This window comes from Dermacentor albipictus, chromosome 10 (assembly GCF_038994185.2).
Source record: "Dermacentor albipictus isolate Rhodes 1998 colony chromosome 10, USDA_Dalb.pri_finalv2, whole genome shotgun sequence".
Classification (NCBI taxonomy): Eukaryota; Metazoa; Arthropoda; class Arachnida; order Ixodida; family Ixodidae; genus Dermacentor; species Dermacentor albipictus.
In genome coordinates, this window is record NC_091830.1 from 10302162 (window position 1) to 10321149 (window position 18988).

An 18988-nucleotide genomic window follows, 5' to 3' on the forward strand; every position below is an offset into this window, starting at 1 on the left:
CTAGACGCTGACGCTTCTTATATGCAGAGTTCAATATCAAGACTATGCCTTGTAGGCGGACCACGGAAGGCACACACGGCCGTGTCACGACATAGAGTATAGCCCCACGGCAAATATTGTCTCGTGTTACGCCCGATGGCTTTTTCAATGTTAACAAAAAGCGCTGATGCTCACAAAAAAAAACGCCCAAGTGCAGCTCTGTCTTGAATTCAAAGCAAATATGTAAAGAGCACAGGGACAGACCTTTTCATTTTTTTGTAGTCATGGTTACCTTGCATACCCGGTTATAATCATGACTGAAACCGAAAAATAACAGTTCAGTTATTTTTACGTTTATTAGAATTTCTGAGGATCGGGTCATGTCACGGTAACCAGAACAATACTCCACTTGAACTTAATTGAATCGGTGCCAGGGAAGCGGTAACCAGAACAATGATAACCCGATCTTCAAAAAGGCGAACCAAGATAAATCAATTCTCTAGTGTTGCGCACTAACCGGAACTGAAAAGAAGTCGTTCTGCCGGGTTGAGTCCCTGGTTAAAGTTACCACTGCGTTTCTCAATGATAAATCTACGCGCAGAGCGAAACATTAAGAAGCAGTCCATACATCCTTACATTTAGACAGCGTGTTCAGGTCTCTTGATGTCCGCACAGCATACCTCTCGATGACGGCAGCCAAGGACCTCTCAGAAAGCTTAAGCTAATCGTCTGACTTCAGGCAGCCATGAGAGTAGCCGTCTTCATGATGATGTAAACTTTGGAGGAACTTTTCGATCACCCTCTGTCGGTCACGAGGCTCGCTCATCGTTGCATTCTGCGCTTTCACAAGCGAAACAATACAACGCACGCTGCGAATATGATACGCGCGCTAACTTCTCGCTCACGTGGAAAGAGACGAACTTTTCGATCACGTTCTGTCGGTGAAGAGGCTCGCTCATCGTCGCATTCCGCGCATTCACAAGCGAAACAAAACAACGCGCGCCGCGAATATGATACGCGCGCTGACTTGTCGCTGACACGGAGTAAGCTGATCCGAACTGAGGCGGCGCACACCGACCGCGCCGCCAAACAGAGGAAAAAAGAAAATGGTGATACGTTATCGAGGCAAGGGCCCGCCCCGGCAAGAATTTGCTGTGAAAACAGTCGCACCCTTCGAACAACGACCGTGGTGTCAAAATCTTTTTTCCCACACTCTGACGTGTTGAGAGTTGAAGGTAAAGACACCATCTTCCTGTCGCGGTATTGCATGTTTACACTTCTCCCGCTCATCGGCGTCAGTAGGCAAGCAAAACAACAATACCTTTTCGCTCGTACCTCTGTAGCCGCAGCGAAAACGCGGTGCAGATCAACAAATTATCTCTTGAAATGAGGAAAACCGACTGCCGATGCTGCCGTACGGACTACTTGGGCGCCCAGCCATAGAAGAAAGAACCAAACTGACACAGCTCGCAGCCAAGGTATATGTAAACTGGTAGTGAAGCTTCCCTAGAAGCCCACATGTCAAGAAAATGGGGCTCGTTGTCCCCACAATGCGTAGTCGGCGACGGTTACAACTAACAGAAAGCAGAAAATGAAAAAGAAAAAAGTGACGTCACAACCGGAAATGCCCGTGACGTAAAGATTTTACGTTGCTTGGCGCGAGTGCTTGAATTTCTTTAGCGTCCGGCATTTCAACCGCTACGCCTGCACTTATTTTTATTTCGAGGCTGAGGCGAGCTTGCGACTAGCTTTAGATGGAATGCCAGCGTGTACTTTTAACAAGTAGGAGTGGCATATGTATTAATGTGAACGTAACTAGGCTCTTATCGACTGCAATTGCTCCAGTAGCTTCCGTGGGAAGGTAGTGAATGGGATGGAAACAAATGACACTGCCAAAAAGGTTTCAAAATGAACTTCACCTCTATTAGTTTAGAATAATGCAACCAATATAATTGACCAAACAAAACATTTTTCAATGGTGAAAAGTACTATGGCCAGCGCACTGTCCTAATGCAACTTATGCGAATCCTTTTCAGACAATCGCTTGTAATTCCTTGCGACACCATCTATTCATATTCTATGATTATCATGCAAGATGACATTGCCCCAGATTATCATTTAGAAAACATTCGACTTACTAATTTTGCTGCCCGTCGGACGCTCAGAGCCTGTGTTACGAAGAGTAAACGAACATAGCGCGACATTTCTTCGCGCGGCGTACCGCCTTTATCGCCACGACGAGAGAAGCGCGTCAGATGCCGCAGCGTGAACTTGCACGATGAGAAAAAACCTGCACTCATACTTGTCGATAACGAATGTCGCGCGCTAGGTCACGCAAAATTAGAAGTGAAGCGCACGGCACACTTTGAACAAAGACGCAAGAAAAGAAAACTGGTAAAAAAAAAACTTGAACGAGACCGCGGCATGCCGCCGCGTTCAAGTGTGCAACCACTCCGCACGACATACTAGCTGGCTTGCACAGCCTTGCCAAGTCTTGCGCCAGAATCACTGGTTGATAGGGGTCGCCAAGAGACAACTAGTAATTTGCGAAATAGAAAAGAAAATAACCTTCGTTTTTTAGTGCAAGAAAAATATCTGAAACGGAAAATGTACTCATATTGCAGTATTCAGATTAAAAATCTTAGAGTATTTTTGTTACACATACGTTTTCTAGTTTCAGTGTTTGATCCCGCTCACCTAGTCGCGCTTCAATCGTGCACCACTAACTGATATGCTTGGCGATAGGTTATGGCACGGTTTTCGTTCCAACCTTCGCGAGCTATAGACCTTTTTCATCCGCGATGTGACAGCAGTGCGTTCATCACCCCAGAGAACTTCCGGTCAGCCATTTTCGAGAGTCCAGTTAGCCATAAAAAATGAAGTATTTTGCTGTATAGTATACTGTAGGCACATATTCTTTCCCTCCAGGGGCCGATTCAGTCACTTCACGACTAATGTAGAACCCCACTGTCCAGACTGTGGGGAGGCGTACTGCTCCTTATCCCATATGCTCTGGCAATGCCCTGCGTTACGCAGCTCATCGCTAACCACTCTAACAGATTGGGAGGCATCCCTTAAGAGCGGCGACCTCTCAGAGCAACTACGAGCTGTCCGGAAGGCCTGCGACCGGGCGGAGGACCACGATTTTCCGACCCCGACGTGGGTGCGGCCCGCGACCGCTACAGGGACTCCCTGAAAAAGGAGGTACCTTAACGCCGGTTCCTCAGGACCATTAATAAAGTTCTTTGTCTGTCTTTCTGTCTATTCTTGATGTTTTCGGATATAAAGTACGTGCATCATGCGCCGAACTCATGTGTGGGCTTTTTTTGTTACACTTAACAATAGTGGTGTCAAACACTCCAACTCCCCAACAAAACTGGTGCCAGCTGGAGGGTCCTGTAATTTTATAGGCTAACATGTGCTGCTCCTGAGTTGTAATGTCTGTATACCACGATTGTGTATGATAGTTGTTGGTGATTCGGCTATGCGGTACACAGAAAAAATAAACCTATCTGCTTTCCGTTGAATTATTTCTAGTGCATTAACAGTATGCTTAATTTGTGGATTCCAACACAGTGCACGTGTATTCCATTGCCGACCTAATTAGAGTGCGCGAAGCTTTCCTTCCGGGGGTGCTCGTTTTAGTTAATGAAGCAGACTACAGACATTACGAAATGATGTAGCACGTACAGTAGAGATATGAAAATTGCAACGTAGGTTGTTATTTATTGTCACGCCCAAATATTTATATAATTTATTTCAACGACAGGATGCGTAGGAAGGCTAGGAAAACATCCACCTATTTGTTGTCTTGGTTATCTGCATGTATACTGTTTTTTTCTTCCTTCAGCTTCATGCCCCATTGTTTACACCACGAATAAATGTTATGAAGGTTAGTATTCAACAGTTCCGCGTCCTTTTGGCAAGCAGTCTCTTTAAACAAAATGTAGTCACCTGCAAATAAACGAACTTGTACTGGTTCAATAACAGCGTTTACAATATCATTATTAAAAAAATAAGAATGGTTCCAGTACGATACTTTTTGTACACCGAAAGTAACTGGCAAATGGTGCTATCGTCGTGATTCTGAGAGGAGAAACGAAAATATTGTGGCTCACGGATGCTGGCGAGACACTCGAGCAAACCCTCGGCGACAAATTTCCTGAAACAGGGCGAACGAAAGAGCCTGTCCCATCGACCAGCGGAAAAGGAGCCAGAAGCAAAGTGGCAGAGTCTTAGGCACCGACGTTTGTACACGTGAGGGTATCGAAGGCATCTCGCCTCTGGAGGATGTTGTCGATAGGCCGCGGGTTCCAGGGGCGGACGCGGACTTCCGCCGCCAGCGAGGAAAACTGATTCGCCCTCTTGCACACCTATTGCACCACGCCAGACCTATTGCGAGCATCCCGCGACGCGAATGAGCAGTGGCAGTCTAGGGAGAGAGTGAAAACGCTGGTCGCGGGAGAGGGAGGGAAGACCCGGCTGCCGGAGAGGAGCCAGTGTCTGAAAGCTGAGGAGGTCCGTGAAAGGGTCCACCCTTCCTTGCGAAGCGAGGGTTCAGAAAGTGCACCGCGACCATGCCCCGCATCGGAACGCGCTGAGCGGAGGGCAGAGTGTCGCCGACATTGTCTGAGCCGCGGTTTGTGCCAACGAAGGGCAGGTACTGGGCTGCTTTGTGCGAGCATAGCCCAACTGCGACCAACAGACTCTCCTGATTTGAATTCCGTTCTGGGCACCTCATGTTTCCCCGTTAGCCGCTGTTCGGAGCCATATCTGCTGTTTCTGAACAACTAGATCACCTATTGTGCAACCAGTCGTCCATGAGAGAGGAGATACCAAGGGGTGTTCGAACGAAAATATATAACGTCCGGGTAAGTTTTGAGGTTTTTCCTTCCTTTTCTGTGACGTGATTAGCGTCCAATCTGTAGGTGACAGCGTTTTTTACGTTGTGAGAATAGGGCTGTGTTTTTCACGACAGTATAAGTAAGTTTGGTAGGGCTACGCAGGCACGTGTGTTTCCTTTACGTATGCTTTTCTTGGTCGCTGCTTAGTATGTATGTATCCCTGCATGCATTTAATTATGTCCATGTATTTGTCATGCAAACATCACAAAGGAATTCTGACTGACTTTGACTCTGCTGATAATTCATCAGTGATTGAAAACGGGATTGCACAACCTCGGCGACCAACTCTGGGCCGTCCAGCAGGCCCGTGAGGCGGTGGCGAGGCAAGAACTTAACGTCCCCACGGGGGAGACCCAACGCCCCGTCGGCGACAGCTCTGCAGGGCTACAAATAAAGTTGCTACCAACCATATTGAAGAAGGGATTGAAATTTTCGATCAGAAATTCGAACCGCTTCTATATATTCACCGATCATCTTGCAGTACTGACAGATTGTGGAACATTTAACGACATGGTTATATATCTTGCAATTTGGTTAGCCTCAAAGCGCAGCAAAACGCAAGGAATTGCCCTTTCGCATAATGATGCAGCGCATGATTTTATTTGACTCACGATAGGTTTCATGTCGACTAAACAGATTACTGAATACGATGTCTTGAATTATCTGCTGTTTATAAAAAACAAACGGATGTCAAAGAGCAGGTGAATTCCCTCATGCATTTTTGTGCTTTCACGCTGAATGAGTCTTAAGCTATCTAGCCGTTATGTTGTAATCGCCCATCTACAGTGGTTTTCTCTTCTCATGGAAGGAACAAAGTTTTATCTTTACACAAATGTCACCCTGCTTTTAGCGGTTAGCAATTATCGAGCGATCTGTTCGATAATAGAACGCCCCAAGTGACTCGTATTTATTGTCTCGAAACACTTGCTGCGTTCATTGAAGACCAGTTGATGTAGCACCTCGATAACAAGAACTCATTTTTAATGGCTTGCCTAAAGGATTAGGCACAGCGACTTAGATATTAAAACTTCTGGACAGTTCTCATTCAGTAAACATTCGCGGCGAAACTGATATTTTTCAAAGGCACTGGTAAAATTGTTTAAAATAAAACAAAAAATGCACATTACTTATTGCATTATTTGCAGCAGAAACGCATACGTAACCTAGGTACACACATTGCAAATCTTACAGAGTCAGGATATTAAGACATCTAGATTTAGTCCATACAACTCCAATGCCTCGTATCTATTACAAACCGCATTCTTTTATTTATTTATTTTACAATACTGCCGCTCTCAGCCGAGAGCCTAGCAGATGGGCATGAAGAATTTCTTTTCCGTACATAAATACACGTGCGAGCTACACAAAGAATGAAAAAGCAACGATATTCAACAAAATAATAAAGATAAGGTTGTGGGGTCTCATGCGGGATATCTCCCACCGTACTCTTGGCACAAAGGAACGACAACACAGTAGTGCAAACAGTCACAAGGGCATTTATTGCACCTTTCATACATCAGTGCCTGCTAGCCGAGTTGCTATCCACAAAACATGCCGATGGGCGCGCGACAAATCTAGAAGTCCGACTTACCGCGACCGGAAGCGAGCGAATGTGTTCGCTCCATGCTGGATCCCAACGCCTGGTCGTTCGCGTGTATAGTCACGCGAATCGTGGCGCGTTCGAAGGCGGCCACGCGAGGCGGTCTCGCATATGCATCGGTCGCCGCGCGCGCGGGATGTCCGCGCTGCTTCGGCGACCCGCCGGGGAAGAGAGTTGCTGCGCGTGCAAGCACGTCTGTACCGCTCGCTGTCTGGAACCCAAGAGAGCGCGCCTTGTCTCTCCCGCCGAGGGTAACCCCGCAGCCGCGCAACACTAGCGCCATCTCTCGGACTGCGCCTGTACCACTCGGACTGCTGCGTGTGCGGCGAAGCCGCACTACAGGAGACGCGCTATGCGGGAAAAACATCAGGGGAGGCGCGAGGGTCGCGCCTCCCCACATCCCCCCAACCTTAAATCACTACATATTCCGGCGAAACATGTCACTCGGTCTCACATCAACGCGCGCTTCGCGACAAGGTAGTACATGTAACAGTAGCCGCGCCGAATAAATGTCCACACGCTGTCCATAACATGTGAGCCGACATTGTCCCTGGGTGCACCGCTGGCGTCCGCCGGTCACAGCAGCAGCTTTGCAGCCTCGACGGCACGATCCCAAGCCAGGACTCCGGTGACGACGACGCAGTAGTCGGTACGAGCAAGCGTCGCTCGCGCCGACGCGCCCTGCTGGCGGGAGCCGCAGTAGCTGTCGGTGACCGCCGGCTCTTTTGTCCGCCGCCGAGGGTTGTGAGCTGGATACAGGAGGCCGCCGAAGTCACCGCGCCGAACTGGCCACATCATCACCATCGCCCGGGGTGGCTCGATCGTAGTCCGGGGCAGCAGCGCAGACGATGTGCAGGTGACGGCAAACCAGGAGTGACTCCAATCACACTGCGTAAACTGAACACACTCGGCAAACACTAAAGTAGTGCAAGGGAGAGGAAGTCTGCATGCGTATCGCCCACGTGGTACGATGTTCAACTCGGCTAGCAAAAGATCGGGCAGCAACTCAGATGCTAAGTTCACGTGAACGAAGCTCGCTTTCTTGAGTCGAACGAGCAATTTCAATTCGTGCGAGGCTAAATAGAATGAGAGAAGCAAATTGCAACGCCTCAACGCCACGGTCCACCCGGTTGTGTCCCTCTACGTGCGACAGGCAGCTTCGTAAAGCCTTAGGCCTAAAGCGTCGCTCTCTGACAACAACCGGCATCCAAAAACAACACCCAAAATGGGCGCAAAACAGGCAGCCGCGAGGAGACGTCAGCTCTGTGAGGTGGTCCTACTCCGCTCGGTGCACACAGCATCCGAGTTGACGGCGCCCACCGTCCCAGACGGTGTCGGAGCGCCCGGTGCCAGGCCGCAATACCAGTCAGCCCGTAGTGGCACCCGTGGCCCGCGGGCACCCGGCTCCCAGAGCCGCGACTTCATCCGAGTCAAAGAGATAGGAGAAGCTATTTACATAAGAAATTCGGACCACCCACGAGGCTTCCGTACTCACTCGCTTCAGGCTTGCCACTGCTCCGCGGGCGCTCAGCCTCGCTCTCCCAGGATGCAGACCACGTGGCTCTCGTACCAACGAATGCCATTAAAAAAAACACTTGCGAAAAGGCTTAGTAAGTTGACATGTTCAAACACACTACAGCCATCGCCGCCTCGCTCAAGAAAGCACGCCGCTGACGCTAGCGATCAAAATCCACGCTAGGCCTACGCTTCGGTTCAAACAAAAGTCTCGAAAGAAGCAACACTTAAAATTATCGTCCGATGCCCCAAGAGGTCCACGTTGGGCAGCCAGATGTGGGGTCTGATGTGGGATATCTCACACCGTACTCTTGGGACAAAGGAACGACAACACAGTAGTGCAAACAGTCGCAAGGGCATTTATTGCACCTTTCATACATCAATGCCTGCTAGCCGAGTTGCTATACACAAAACATGCCGATGGGCGCGCGACAAATCTAGAAGTCCGACTTACCGCGACCGGAAGCGAGCGAATATGTTCGCCCCATGCTGGATCCCAACGCCTGGCCGTTCGCGTGTATGGTCACGCGAATCGTGGCGCGTTCGAAGGCGGCCACGCGAGGCGGTCTCGCCGAAGCATCGGTCGGCACGCACGCGGGAGTCGTCCCCCGCCACGCCCGACCCGCAGGGAAAGAGGGCCGCTGCACGTGCGGCGCGGCACGTCTCCAGTGTTGCCACGACACATTAAAAAATAGTAGTAGATTTTTTCGCGAAAAATCAGTAGAAATCAGTAGATTTTTTAATTTCAATTTTTGCACTCAGTTTATGAGCCCACGAATTCAGCGCTTATATTAGTACTCTGTTGAAGTATTGTAGCTTCCAGGAAATAGTACAAAAATTGATCCCGAGATTCTTAGCGATACTATTGAAAAACCCAGGGATCCAGAGAGCCATTGTCAAGCACGAATTTAAAAACAGTGAAGCCCTCCGATGGCCTATTCAAAGGCATCAGATAGTAGTTAGTACCTGAAAGCTTTAGACAGGGGTAATTGGAGATCGCTGGGAGAGGCCTCCGTGCTGCAGTGCACATAAAAATAGGTTGGTCATGATGATGATGATAGTGGTGGTTTCATAGTTGTGGGGTTCGGTATGCACCCACTTTCACAAATTCACCGCCTCACCTTTTCCCATAGAGCATAGAAACTCTACGCCTTTTCCCCACTTTGCTCAAAGACAGAGTTAGCGCCACGTTTGAGAGTCTGGAGACGCAAGAATGTATTTTAACTCCGAAGCCAACCACGTTTTTTTTTTTTGTCTCGCTAGGTGGCATCACATTAATATAGCCTCTGTATTCCTCTATAACCATCCATCCATCCTTCCTCTGTACTGAAAAAGTTGCAGATTCCGCTTTCGTTTCAGTAGAAAAGCAAGAAAATCAGCAGATTCCAGCGCTTTATCACTGAATCAGCAGAAAATTTTAAAAATCAGTAGATCTACTGATAAATCAGCAGCCGTGGCATCACTGCACGTCTCGCTCCCTCCTCGAACCCAAGAGAGCGCGCCTCGTCTCTCCCGCCGAGGGTAACCCCGCAGCCGCGCAACACTAGCGCCATCTCTCGGACTGCGCCTGTACCACTCGGACCGCCGCGTGTGCGGCGAAGCCGCACTACAGGAGACGCGCTATGCGGGAAATACGTAAGGGGAGGCGCGAGGGTCGCGCATCCCCACAAGGTATGCAGTAGAACACTAAACAACGTAGAATAAAATGAACAACCGGGGCACATCATAGACAAAGCAAAAACGTGAAATATTTGGGAACAAACAAGTGCATACAATTTTTTTCTAAGTGGTGACAGTTTAACATAAAGAGAATAGGGAACAAACATTAGAAGTCGTTAATAATCTATTGTGATGAGCTCCAGCTGTGAAACGAACAGGGATAAAGAGTTTGTCGCTATTAATGACGAGTTAAGTTCATCCCATTTTCTGATTACCTGAGCAAAGAATGAGTACCTGAATGCGTCATTAGGAAAGGAATACTCGGTTAGCGTATGCTCGTGTTGATGCCGTGTTATTCTAGATTGCGAATATGAAATGTACTGGGTGATATCAATATTATACTGACAGTGCAGAATTTGAAACAGGAATTTTAGTCGACCTTGTTTTGCTGCCGTCGACAATGTGTTGAGGCCTGAGGAAGCTAAGAGACGCGAAGGTGTGTCCGTAGAACGATATTTGCTATGAATTAACCTTGCGGCTTTTCTTTGTACGGCTTCAAGTTTAGCTAGGTTAGTTGCTGTGTAAGGAAACCAAATTGTGGTGGCAAGTTGGCAAGCTCATTATTATAACCATGCTTAAGAATTTGGTAAGACGATTCAATAGCACAAGATACTGTTACCTTATACGACAGTGTCCTCTGGTAAAATCCGTTTGCCGGGTTCATATTAAATAGGAACTTCGTCACACCCAAGGCATATACTAATTATGGCAAGCAGAATCTCCATTTTTCACCCGTAGCTTTTTGTAACGTTCTACGACTGCATATAAAGCATGTAAGGCGCATGAATTTAAGAAACTTGAATGTATTCTGCCCTCTGCAGATGCTAAGTTAACTTGTAATTAATAAGTATTATTCGATGGGCCAATTCATTTCCCTTGCATCGTGTTAGCATATAGCTGCTGTTTGATGTGTTTATTATGCATATGTATTTATTTTCCCGGTAATTTAAGTATGTCGTATGTTATTTATACTCCTAGGTTGTGTAAGTATTTAGCAAGGTTATGTAATGGCACGCATTTACATGTTCATTATTCATGCATTTCCCTAATTACGCTATGTACGCTATACAAGGATTGCTTACAAGCTTACTTTAAAGCATTAGGTGCAGTCAAGATGAAATAGTATTGGCAGGACTTGGCCTCACTTATTAGAAATAATCGTAAAAAGTTCTGGCAAATAATTTATCCCTGTAGTAAGTCTACTAATCGTATCACAATACACGATGCTAAACAAACTCCGCTTTCTGATTATGATTCTGCGGTTGCTTTCAATTCATATTTCTCGCCTGTTTTTATACAGAAAGATTGTTCCAATGTGCCATTTGTTCCGGAACAACCCTTCCCTTTCATGGCTGCAATCAGCATCACTGCCGAAGCTATCACGAACCTCATCACGAATATCAAAGGATTCTACTTCACCTGGCGTTGATCACATCAACTCTAAAAAACTGAAGAATATTACTTATATTTCCCTTTTTGTGTCTCCTCTTTAACCAGTTTTTATCATCAGGTGAGCTGCCCAAGGACTGAAAGATTGGCAAGGTAGTTCCCCCATTTAAATACGGTGACGAGCACTCGCCTTGTAATTATCGACCCATTTCACTAACATGCATATGCCGCAAATTACTCGAAAATATTATAGCTTCTCAGATCTACAGTCACCTAGAATCAAATAACGTTTATTTCTCTAATCAGCATGGCTTCAGAAGAGGATACTCATGCGACACGCAGTTATTCGAATTCACGACGACCTTGACTTTAACATGAACACTAACAATCAAACCGATCGACTCTTTCTTGATTTCACTAAGGCGTTCTATAATGTACCTCATTGCCACTTGATTTCCCAATTGTGTGCCCTTTGTATTGATTTATTAAGATTGTCTTGGCCATGTAACTTCTTGTCTTCGCGTCAGCAATTTACAGTGATCGACAACATTTCCCATAGACTTTGCGACGTCACGTCCGGTGCCCCCAAGGCTGTGTGCTAGGTCCCATTACTATTAATATACATCGGCGACTTGCTGGCTAACCTTTCATCATCAGTTAGGTTGTTCGCTCACGACTGTGTCATCTACCACAATATTAAATATTTCTATGATCATTCTGCTCTCCAAAATGACCTTGAATTAAACTATAGATTGTGCGGAATTTGGCAGATGTCCCTTATCGCCTCCAAATGCAAGCCAATCTCGTTTAGTCGAAAGTACTCTAACTCAGTGCTTCACTATTCGATTAATAATACTGTAGTTTCAATTGCACCCATCGTACAAATATCTCGGCGTTTACGTTTCATCGGACTTATCTTGCACAAAGCATGTAGCAGCTGTCACATCCAAAGCTTCTCAATCCTTCGGCTACCTGCGTAGAACCGTGCGCAACGCGCCTTCTAATGTACGAAAACTAGCATATCTTAGTTATGTTCACCCACAACTAGAATACGCTTCATCTACAGGGACACCATATCAAGATTATCTAATCCGCATGCTTGAAGCCCTTCTCAAAGGGCAGCCAAATTCATCTCTGGCAACTACGAGTATCATTCAAGCATTACTCCAATAAAACAAGACCTGGCATTTCAGCCATTGGAAGATCGCCACGTCATCATGTCATTGCTCTTTTATGTCTGTTTCACAGGTAAACTTATAGTGATAACTTTCACTATTTGCCGCGTCATGCTCCTGTGCGCACATGTCGACGCCTTCACAACGTACTTTGTTTCATGCGCATTCATGGTCAGACTCCGGCATTTAACTCATCGCATTTAATCAACGGTCTTCCGGATCACAGTGCATCCATCTCTAATCGTCAAACATTCCGTGATGTTCTGAATTGGTTGTGTGTTAATGTTGTATAACGATGTTGCACTTAGCTATTTTTCTGTCATGTAATTACCGGTTCCCCTCACTCAATGCTCTTGAATGGGCCTCTAAAGTATTGTGCAGAAATAAATGAATAAGTGAACAAATATATAAATAAATAAATACATAAATAAATAAATTTAATTGTTTCTTGTTAACGAATTGTTACAACTGTTGCATTCCTTTTTAATGTTTAATTTGGAAACCAGGTCTCATTGCAGTCCTTGACTTCGGGACCTCCTCTTGCATATAAATATTCTGTCGATGTTTGTTATTGTCACAATAAAACTGATTGTGATTCTGAAGTTATTCCTCATTAGGGTGCTAGTAAAATTGACTCCACTTTCAGATATTCATCGGTTGCAAAGCAGTCCACATTTATTGTAAAAGTAAACAGCAGTTCGAACTAGAACAGCGGAAAACGATTTATTGTGCTGCGCCCTCTGGTGTACCCTATGAATGTGCTTTTGGACCTCTTTTGCTTTTGGTTCTTTTAGTACAATTTATTTAAACTTTTATGACTTTTTTTTAGGTGATCACGTAATCTGCAAGAAACTAGACTTTCCAAATGGCTATACGAAAAAAACTTCATCATCATCATCACGAGCCTATCTTAATGCCACTGCAATCCGAAGGCCTCTGTCTGCGATCTCCAATCACACCTGTCCAGCGCCAACCGATTCCAACTAGCACCTGCGAATTTTCAAATTTCATTGCACTACCTAGTCTTCTGCCATCCTCTACTGCGCTTCCCTTCTCTTGGTACCTATCTTATAACCCTAATGGTCCAACGGTTATCTAACCTGCACATTATATGACCTACCCAGCTCCATTTTTACTCTTAATATCCATTAGAATATCGGCTATACCCGTTTGCTCTCTGATCCAAACCACTTCATTTCTGTCTCTCAACGTTATGCCCAGCATTTTTCGTTCCATCGCTCTTTACGCGGTCCATAACTTGTTCTCAAGCTTTTTTGTCAGTCTCCAAGTCTTTGCCCCATATGTCAGCACCGGTAAAATCCACTGATTATACCGGCGATAATGGTAATCAGCGATAATGGTAATCTTCCAGTCAGGAGCTGACAACGCCTGCGACAAGCTCATTTTTATTCTTCTAGAAATTTCCTTCTCGTGATAAAGGTTCCCTGTGAAGACTCTAGGGGCTGGCTGGTGATCCTGAACTCTTGTCTCCTTGCCCGGTTATTCATTATTATCTCTCTGCTCTGCATATTAATCGTCAACCTCATTCTTGCACTCTTTCTCTTAACGTCCTCAATTATTCGTTGTAAGTCGTCTGCAGTGTTGCTGAAGAGAACAATGTCATCGGCAAGGCGAAGGTTGCTGATATATTCGCCGTCGTTCCTTACTACTAAGCCTTCCCAGTTTAATAGCTTGAATACTTCTTCCAAGCAAGCAGTGAATAGCATTGTGGAGATTGTGTCTCCCTGTCGGACCCCTTTCTTTATAGGTATCTTCTTACTTTCCTTGTGTAGAATTAAGGTAGCTGTAGAATCTTTGTATATATTTTCCAAGATATTTATGTAAGTGGTCGGTACTCCTTGACTACGTAATTCCTCTAAGACTGCTGGTATCGCTACTGAATCAAAAGCATTTTCGTAATCTATGAAAACCATATAGAGAGGCTGATTGTACACTGCGAATTTCTCGATTATCTGATTGATGACACGGATGTGATCTATTGTAGAGTATCCCTTCCTGAAACCTGCCTGTTCACTTGGTTGACTAAAGTCCAATGTTGCCCTTATTCTACTGGGGATTATCTTTGTGAATATTTTCTATCATACAGGGAGTAAGCTAATGAGCCTGTCTCTTTAGTTGGACACTTTCATTCTTTGTCGTTTCTTTATTAGGTCCTTTGTTACTTGGGAAAGTTTGCCCACTGGTTGCCTTGGTGCCTTGCATCCCACTTCAATTGCTACCTTCGAAGCCAGCCTATTTAGGGTTTCATTCATTACCTCTATACGATCTTCATTTCTCTGTTCTAAGGCTGTATATTTGTTTGCAAGCACCAGCCTGAATTTTTCTGCTTTTACCCTTACGGCCTCTAGGTTGACCTGTTCCTTCTTTACCAAATTCACTCTTTCTCTCTTCAAACTGAGGTGAATCCTAGCCATCACTAACCTATGATCACTGCACCTTCATCCTACCCATCACTTCTACATCCTGCACTATGCTGGGACCGGCAGAAAATACGGAATCAATTTCATTTCTTGTTTCACAATTAGGGCTTTTCAAGGTCCGCTTTCTGTAGCTAGGCTTCCTGAACAACGTGTTCATTATTGGCAGCTTATACCTTTCTGCGAATTCTACCAGCATTTCTCCTATAGTGTTCCTAGAATCGATGGCATAGTTGCCATTTGCTTGTTCACCAGCCGGCCTTTTCCCCACTTTTGCATTGAATTTTCCCATTACTACAGTTTACTGAGTTCACACTTTTGTCATCGCTAATTCAACGTCATCGTGACTGGATGTTGGAGCGTATACTTGTACTACATTTAGTCTATACCTCTTATAAAGTTTGATTACGACTACTTCTACCCTCTCATTAATGCTGTAGAATTCGTCAATGTTGTCCGCTATGTCCTTATTGGTTAGGAATCCTACCCCGTATTGCTTCTTATCTGGGAGACCTCTATAGCAGAGGGCATGGCCGTTAGTCAGCATTGTATCAGCAGCATAATCAGAAAAAACCCAATGGCGTGGCTTACCTAAACATACTATCTAAGAAACGTGCCTCCCTATTGTAGAGCATGACCGATGTGTCACTGATGCATGCTTGTCCCTTCTTTTTTATGTAATATGATTCAAGAAGTTCTCGTGCTTTGTCGTTATGGCACTTGCGCAGGATCTTAACTTGGTCGAGCAGAGGCCTGCAGGGACAAGCATGCATCAGTGACACATCGGTCATGCTCTACAATAGGGAGGCACGTTTCTTAGATAGTATGTTTAGGTAAGCCACGCCATTGGGTTTTTTCTGATTATGCTGCTGATACCCTGAAGCGCCTGCGCTGGCATTGTGTGATATATAAGTGTTTTTTCTCGAATAAACCTCAGTTGTTAGTTTGCGCCTGTCCTGTCTTCTTTCATGTGATTGTCTAGTAAGCGCAACCAATGTTCCCAATTACAATGAACCAACTTGCCCAACAACGCATCCTGCTCAGCATTGTATAAGCTTACCAGTTTTTTATTCTCGCTAACGCCAATGATATCCCGAACAATATCTGATAGTTCCTCAAAGAGTCCTGCTAAGCTGAGTTCTAATAAATCAAAAAGAAGGCGGATCGCACGTCCTGTGGGAATCGATGTTATGCGAAATAATGTGTGGGGAGCCTACCAAGTTAATGAAACGACTATGAGAGCACCAAAACATAGGCGGCTGTTCTATGACCTACATGACTCAATGTCACGATATTCATGTCATGCATGACCAATCGTTTATTTTCGTCATACGCTCTTGTCATACTATGCCAATATCGGTACATACCTAGCTAACGAGACGACAATGAGAGCACCAAGACGTAGGCCATCAGACAGATTGATTGATACTGTCAGAGTGGAATATATTCGCCAAGAAATGCTTAGCATTTAAAAGTAAAGGTACAGTCTAGGTCGAAAAACTTGAACCCGCTGTTAACGGCTTGGGAGCAGCTGCGCCCCGCTATAGACAAGAACGGCACCGAGAGCGGCGCTGCTGCGCCGGCGTTGAGAGCGCCGCATGCGAAGCAAAATTCTATTAGCGGGTGGTACCCCTCTCCTATCTCTCGTTCGCGCCGCCTTGATTGCCTCCTGCACTGCGCGTGTTTGGGCACGTTTCGTGCCGCGCGCGGTGTGTGCCTACGTGTGTGCGCGTGGACATTTCCTTCAAAGGGCGGTGTACAGTCTGTTTCACATTTAGGGGAAAACTCGAAGCGCATTGCATCGCGATGCGGCTCGCGCTTGAGTCAGGCGGCGGCGGCAGCTCGCGCAGATGCTCGTGGGGCGGGATCTTGAACGGCGTCGTCTGCTACGGCGGCGCGCGCTGGCTGCATTGTCGGGAAACATTCTACTGTCAGGTGCAGGGCGCCGATCACATCGTTACTGCGTGAAATGAGCCGGTATTCTTTGCTAAGCGTTGCGCGACGCCCACTCATACGCCTCTAATGTAAGTTCATCGCTGCAGGGCAGTCATAGACGACGTACTGATTCCATACATTCTTGACGGCCCGTTTCTGGAAGGCGACTATATATTCTAACGTGATAGGACGCCGATCCACACTGCTCGTGCTGTGCAAGAACTGCTAGAAGAGCGCACAGTCACTCTCTTGGAGCGGCCCCCTCAATCCCCGGGCGCCAACATCATTTAAAATGTCTGGGCCTCGTTGAAAGTATTGCTGGCGCAACATCCCCTCTATCAGTCGCCCGAGGATAGGCTTCGATCCACCATCGTCAGCGACTGAGACGTGCTGCGAATGAACACATCCCTGATCAAGTAATTCTACACTTCACTGCCTTCCAGGATGAGCGCTGTCATCGCTGCCGCTGGGGACATGACGAGATACTAACTGAAGTTACGAGCGTGACGTGTCCAATTCCCCACCGGCGGACAGGGTCTGTCTGGTGTAGCGAATGACTGTCGAGAAAAATCACTTCCAGCTCATTGTCTGAACCTAAAACTTCCATTTAATCATGTCCGTTTGTTTCATCGTGTTCGACTCCTATTGTTGAGTGCTTTGTTTTCCTTTCGACTCAAACAAAGACTGAGCACGTTGCGCGCACATCTTGGTGCGTTTTGTCGCTGCTCATTACGGTAGCACACACAGTGAAGAAATATACGTGCAAACGCTCAGTACTCCGGCCTTTCGAAAGAACAAATGGACTATGCTGTCAAAAGAAGTTTGTGGAACTCCATTATCGCCAATGAAGGATCAGAGTTTGGCGACGCACAACGTTTAGTAAAGAATATCAGCACAGTTCCCGCAATACCGATGAAATCGGTGCACTGCCCCTGGCAGTACCACGCTTCTCGAAAATGCGGCCAGCGCGCGCTGCCGTAGCAGACGACGCAGATCACGACACCGCCCCTCAAGCGTGTGCGCCTGCTCAAGCTGCTGCCGCCGCACGACTCCATTGCTTGGCGCATCGCGATGCAATACGTTCCGAGTTTTCCCCTTAGTGTGAAACAAACTGCACACGCTATATTTGCCTTTAAGAAGGTCGGTACGCTTGACGATTATTTTTATGGCTGCAATGCGGCGAAAGGGCAGCGTCTGCTTAACCATCTAAGTGACGCTGAGCAGGTAATTGGAAACGACATCGTATGTGCCGCCGGCAAAATCATCAGCACATACGATGCGGCACATACATACGGCACCTACGAGCTAAAGTCATTTTTGCAGTTTCTCACATTATGTTTGCTACAAATCCGTGTTGTCTCCGATGGCGACAACGGACTTCTATCGACACTGTGCGGAAATAAACAAGATATATCGCTGCATAGCACAAGTACGACATGCGCACACAACTTTAACTAGTACGTGCCCTACAATATGGAATAGAGGCAGCAATGTAGACAGCTTGGCCATTTTTTAACAGTACTCAAGAGACGGAAGTTGAAAGAATTATTAATCATTCCTGCTTCAGCAATGCCGGCGCGACCAAGACGCGGGTGTGTATCGACCAGTAACCCGATCGATCGGTGCAGTGGTTAAGCGGGAATGAACTACGGTCATGTTCAATGCATCATGCACATATTCAATTTCTCGGCACGCGTGAACTTCGGCCACTGCTAGCGCATACAACAGACGTGGTTTCCATTCTTCGGCAGCGCACACACAAACGAAACACGAGAAAGAAGACAGGACAAGCGCTCGTTGAACTTAAAGTTTTTATATGAATAAAAGGATTATGTAACGAGTAATTATTAAATTCACGTGGGTTACATATAGAAACCGTCATACACTCAGGAGTGATCAATGAACGAGCTCGCTTCGTTTGCCAGTTGTTTACTTCGCTCGGCGCACCGCAGTAATCCATGTCTGTCGTCTGCTTCTTTCGTACCATTTTCTTGTGAATCGGCAGAATTTCACTGGTGGCATCAACCCTTTCATGTTTACATTGCTGTCGTGACAGTTAACAACACAATAATATTTTCCGGTCATCCGAAGAGGCGCCGTCGCAAACAAGAGACGTTTCGCGCGCAGCGCGAACTGAACGCGGGCGCGACCGCGAAGGGAAGCGGCGACGGAAACCTACACCCGTTGGAGATGAAATCGCTCCGCCAGGGGAGAAACGAGCGCTGGAGTCTAGGATGAAACTTGGCGTGCGGTCGTCTATCGCGGCGCTGCCACCGTCGACACGCGCCGCTGCTCGCTCGAGCCGAGACTAAAGAGGGCGAGGGAAGCATGTCT

The 18988-nt window shown here is 46.5% G+C and overlaps 2 protein-coding genes across 7 annotated transcripts in view; one reads left to right on the top strand and one right to left on the bottom strand.

Moving 5' to 3' along the window:
• The window catches only part of LOC135917913 (atlastin-3-like), a 161548-nt gene extending 157158 nt beyond the window's left edge, over positions 1–4390 (bottom strand). Inside the window, exons 1-2 of one of the 6 annotated variants that reach the window (XM_070527340.1) lie at positions 4098–4291; positions 244–296 (exon numbers count right to left, since the gene is read on the bottom strand). Coding sequence is in view for 1 of the 6 variants with exons in the window: in XM_070527337.1 (XP_070383438.1) it covers positions 4098–4255 (158 nt within the window). In the remaining 5 variants the exon portion in view is untranslated. Of the gene's footprint in view, positions 1–243; positions 297–615; positions 815–2117; positions 2356–4097 lie in introns of those variants that run through there. The other 5 variants (XM_070527338.1, XR_011509040.1, XM_070527337.1 and 2 more) reach the window with 5 other exon arrangements.
• Positions 4391–4507: 117 nt separating this feature from the next.
• LOC135917914 (atlastin-3-like) overlaps positions 4508–18988 on the top strand; it is a 39666-nt gene continuing 25185 nt past the window's right edge. The window contains exon 1 of the mRNA XM_065451539.2: positions 4508–4850. The gene's annotated coding sequence lies outside the window, so the exon portion shown is untranslated. The remainder of the gene's footprint in view (positions 4851–18988) is intronic.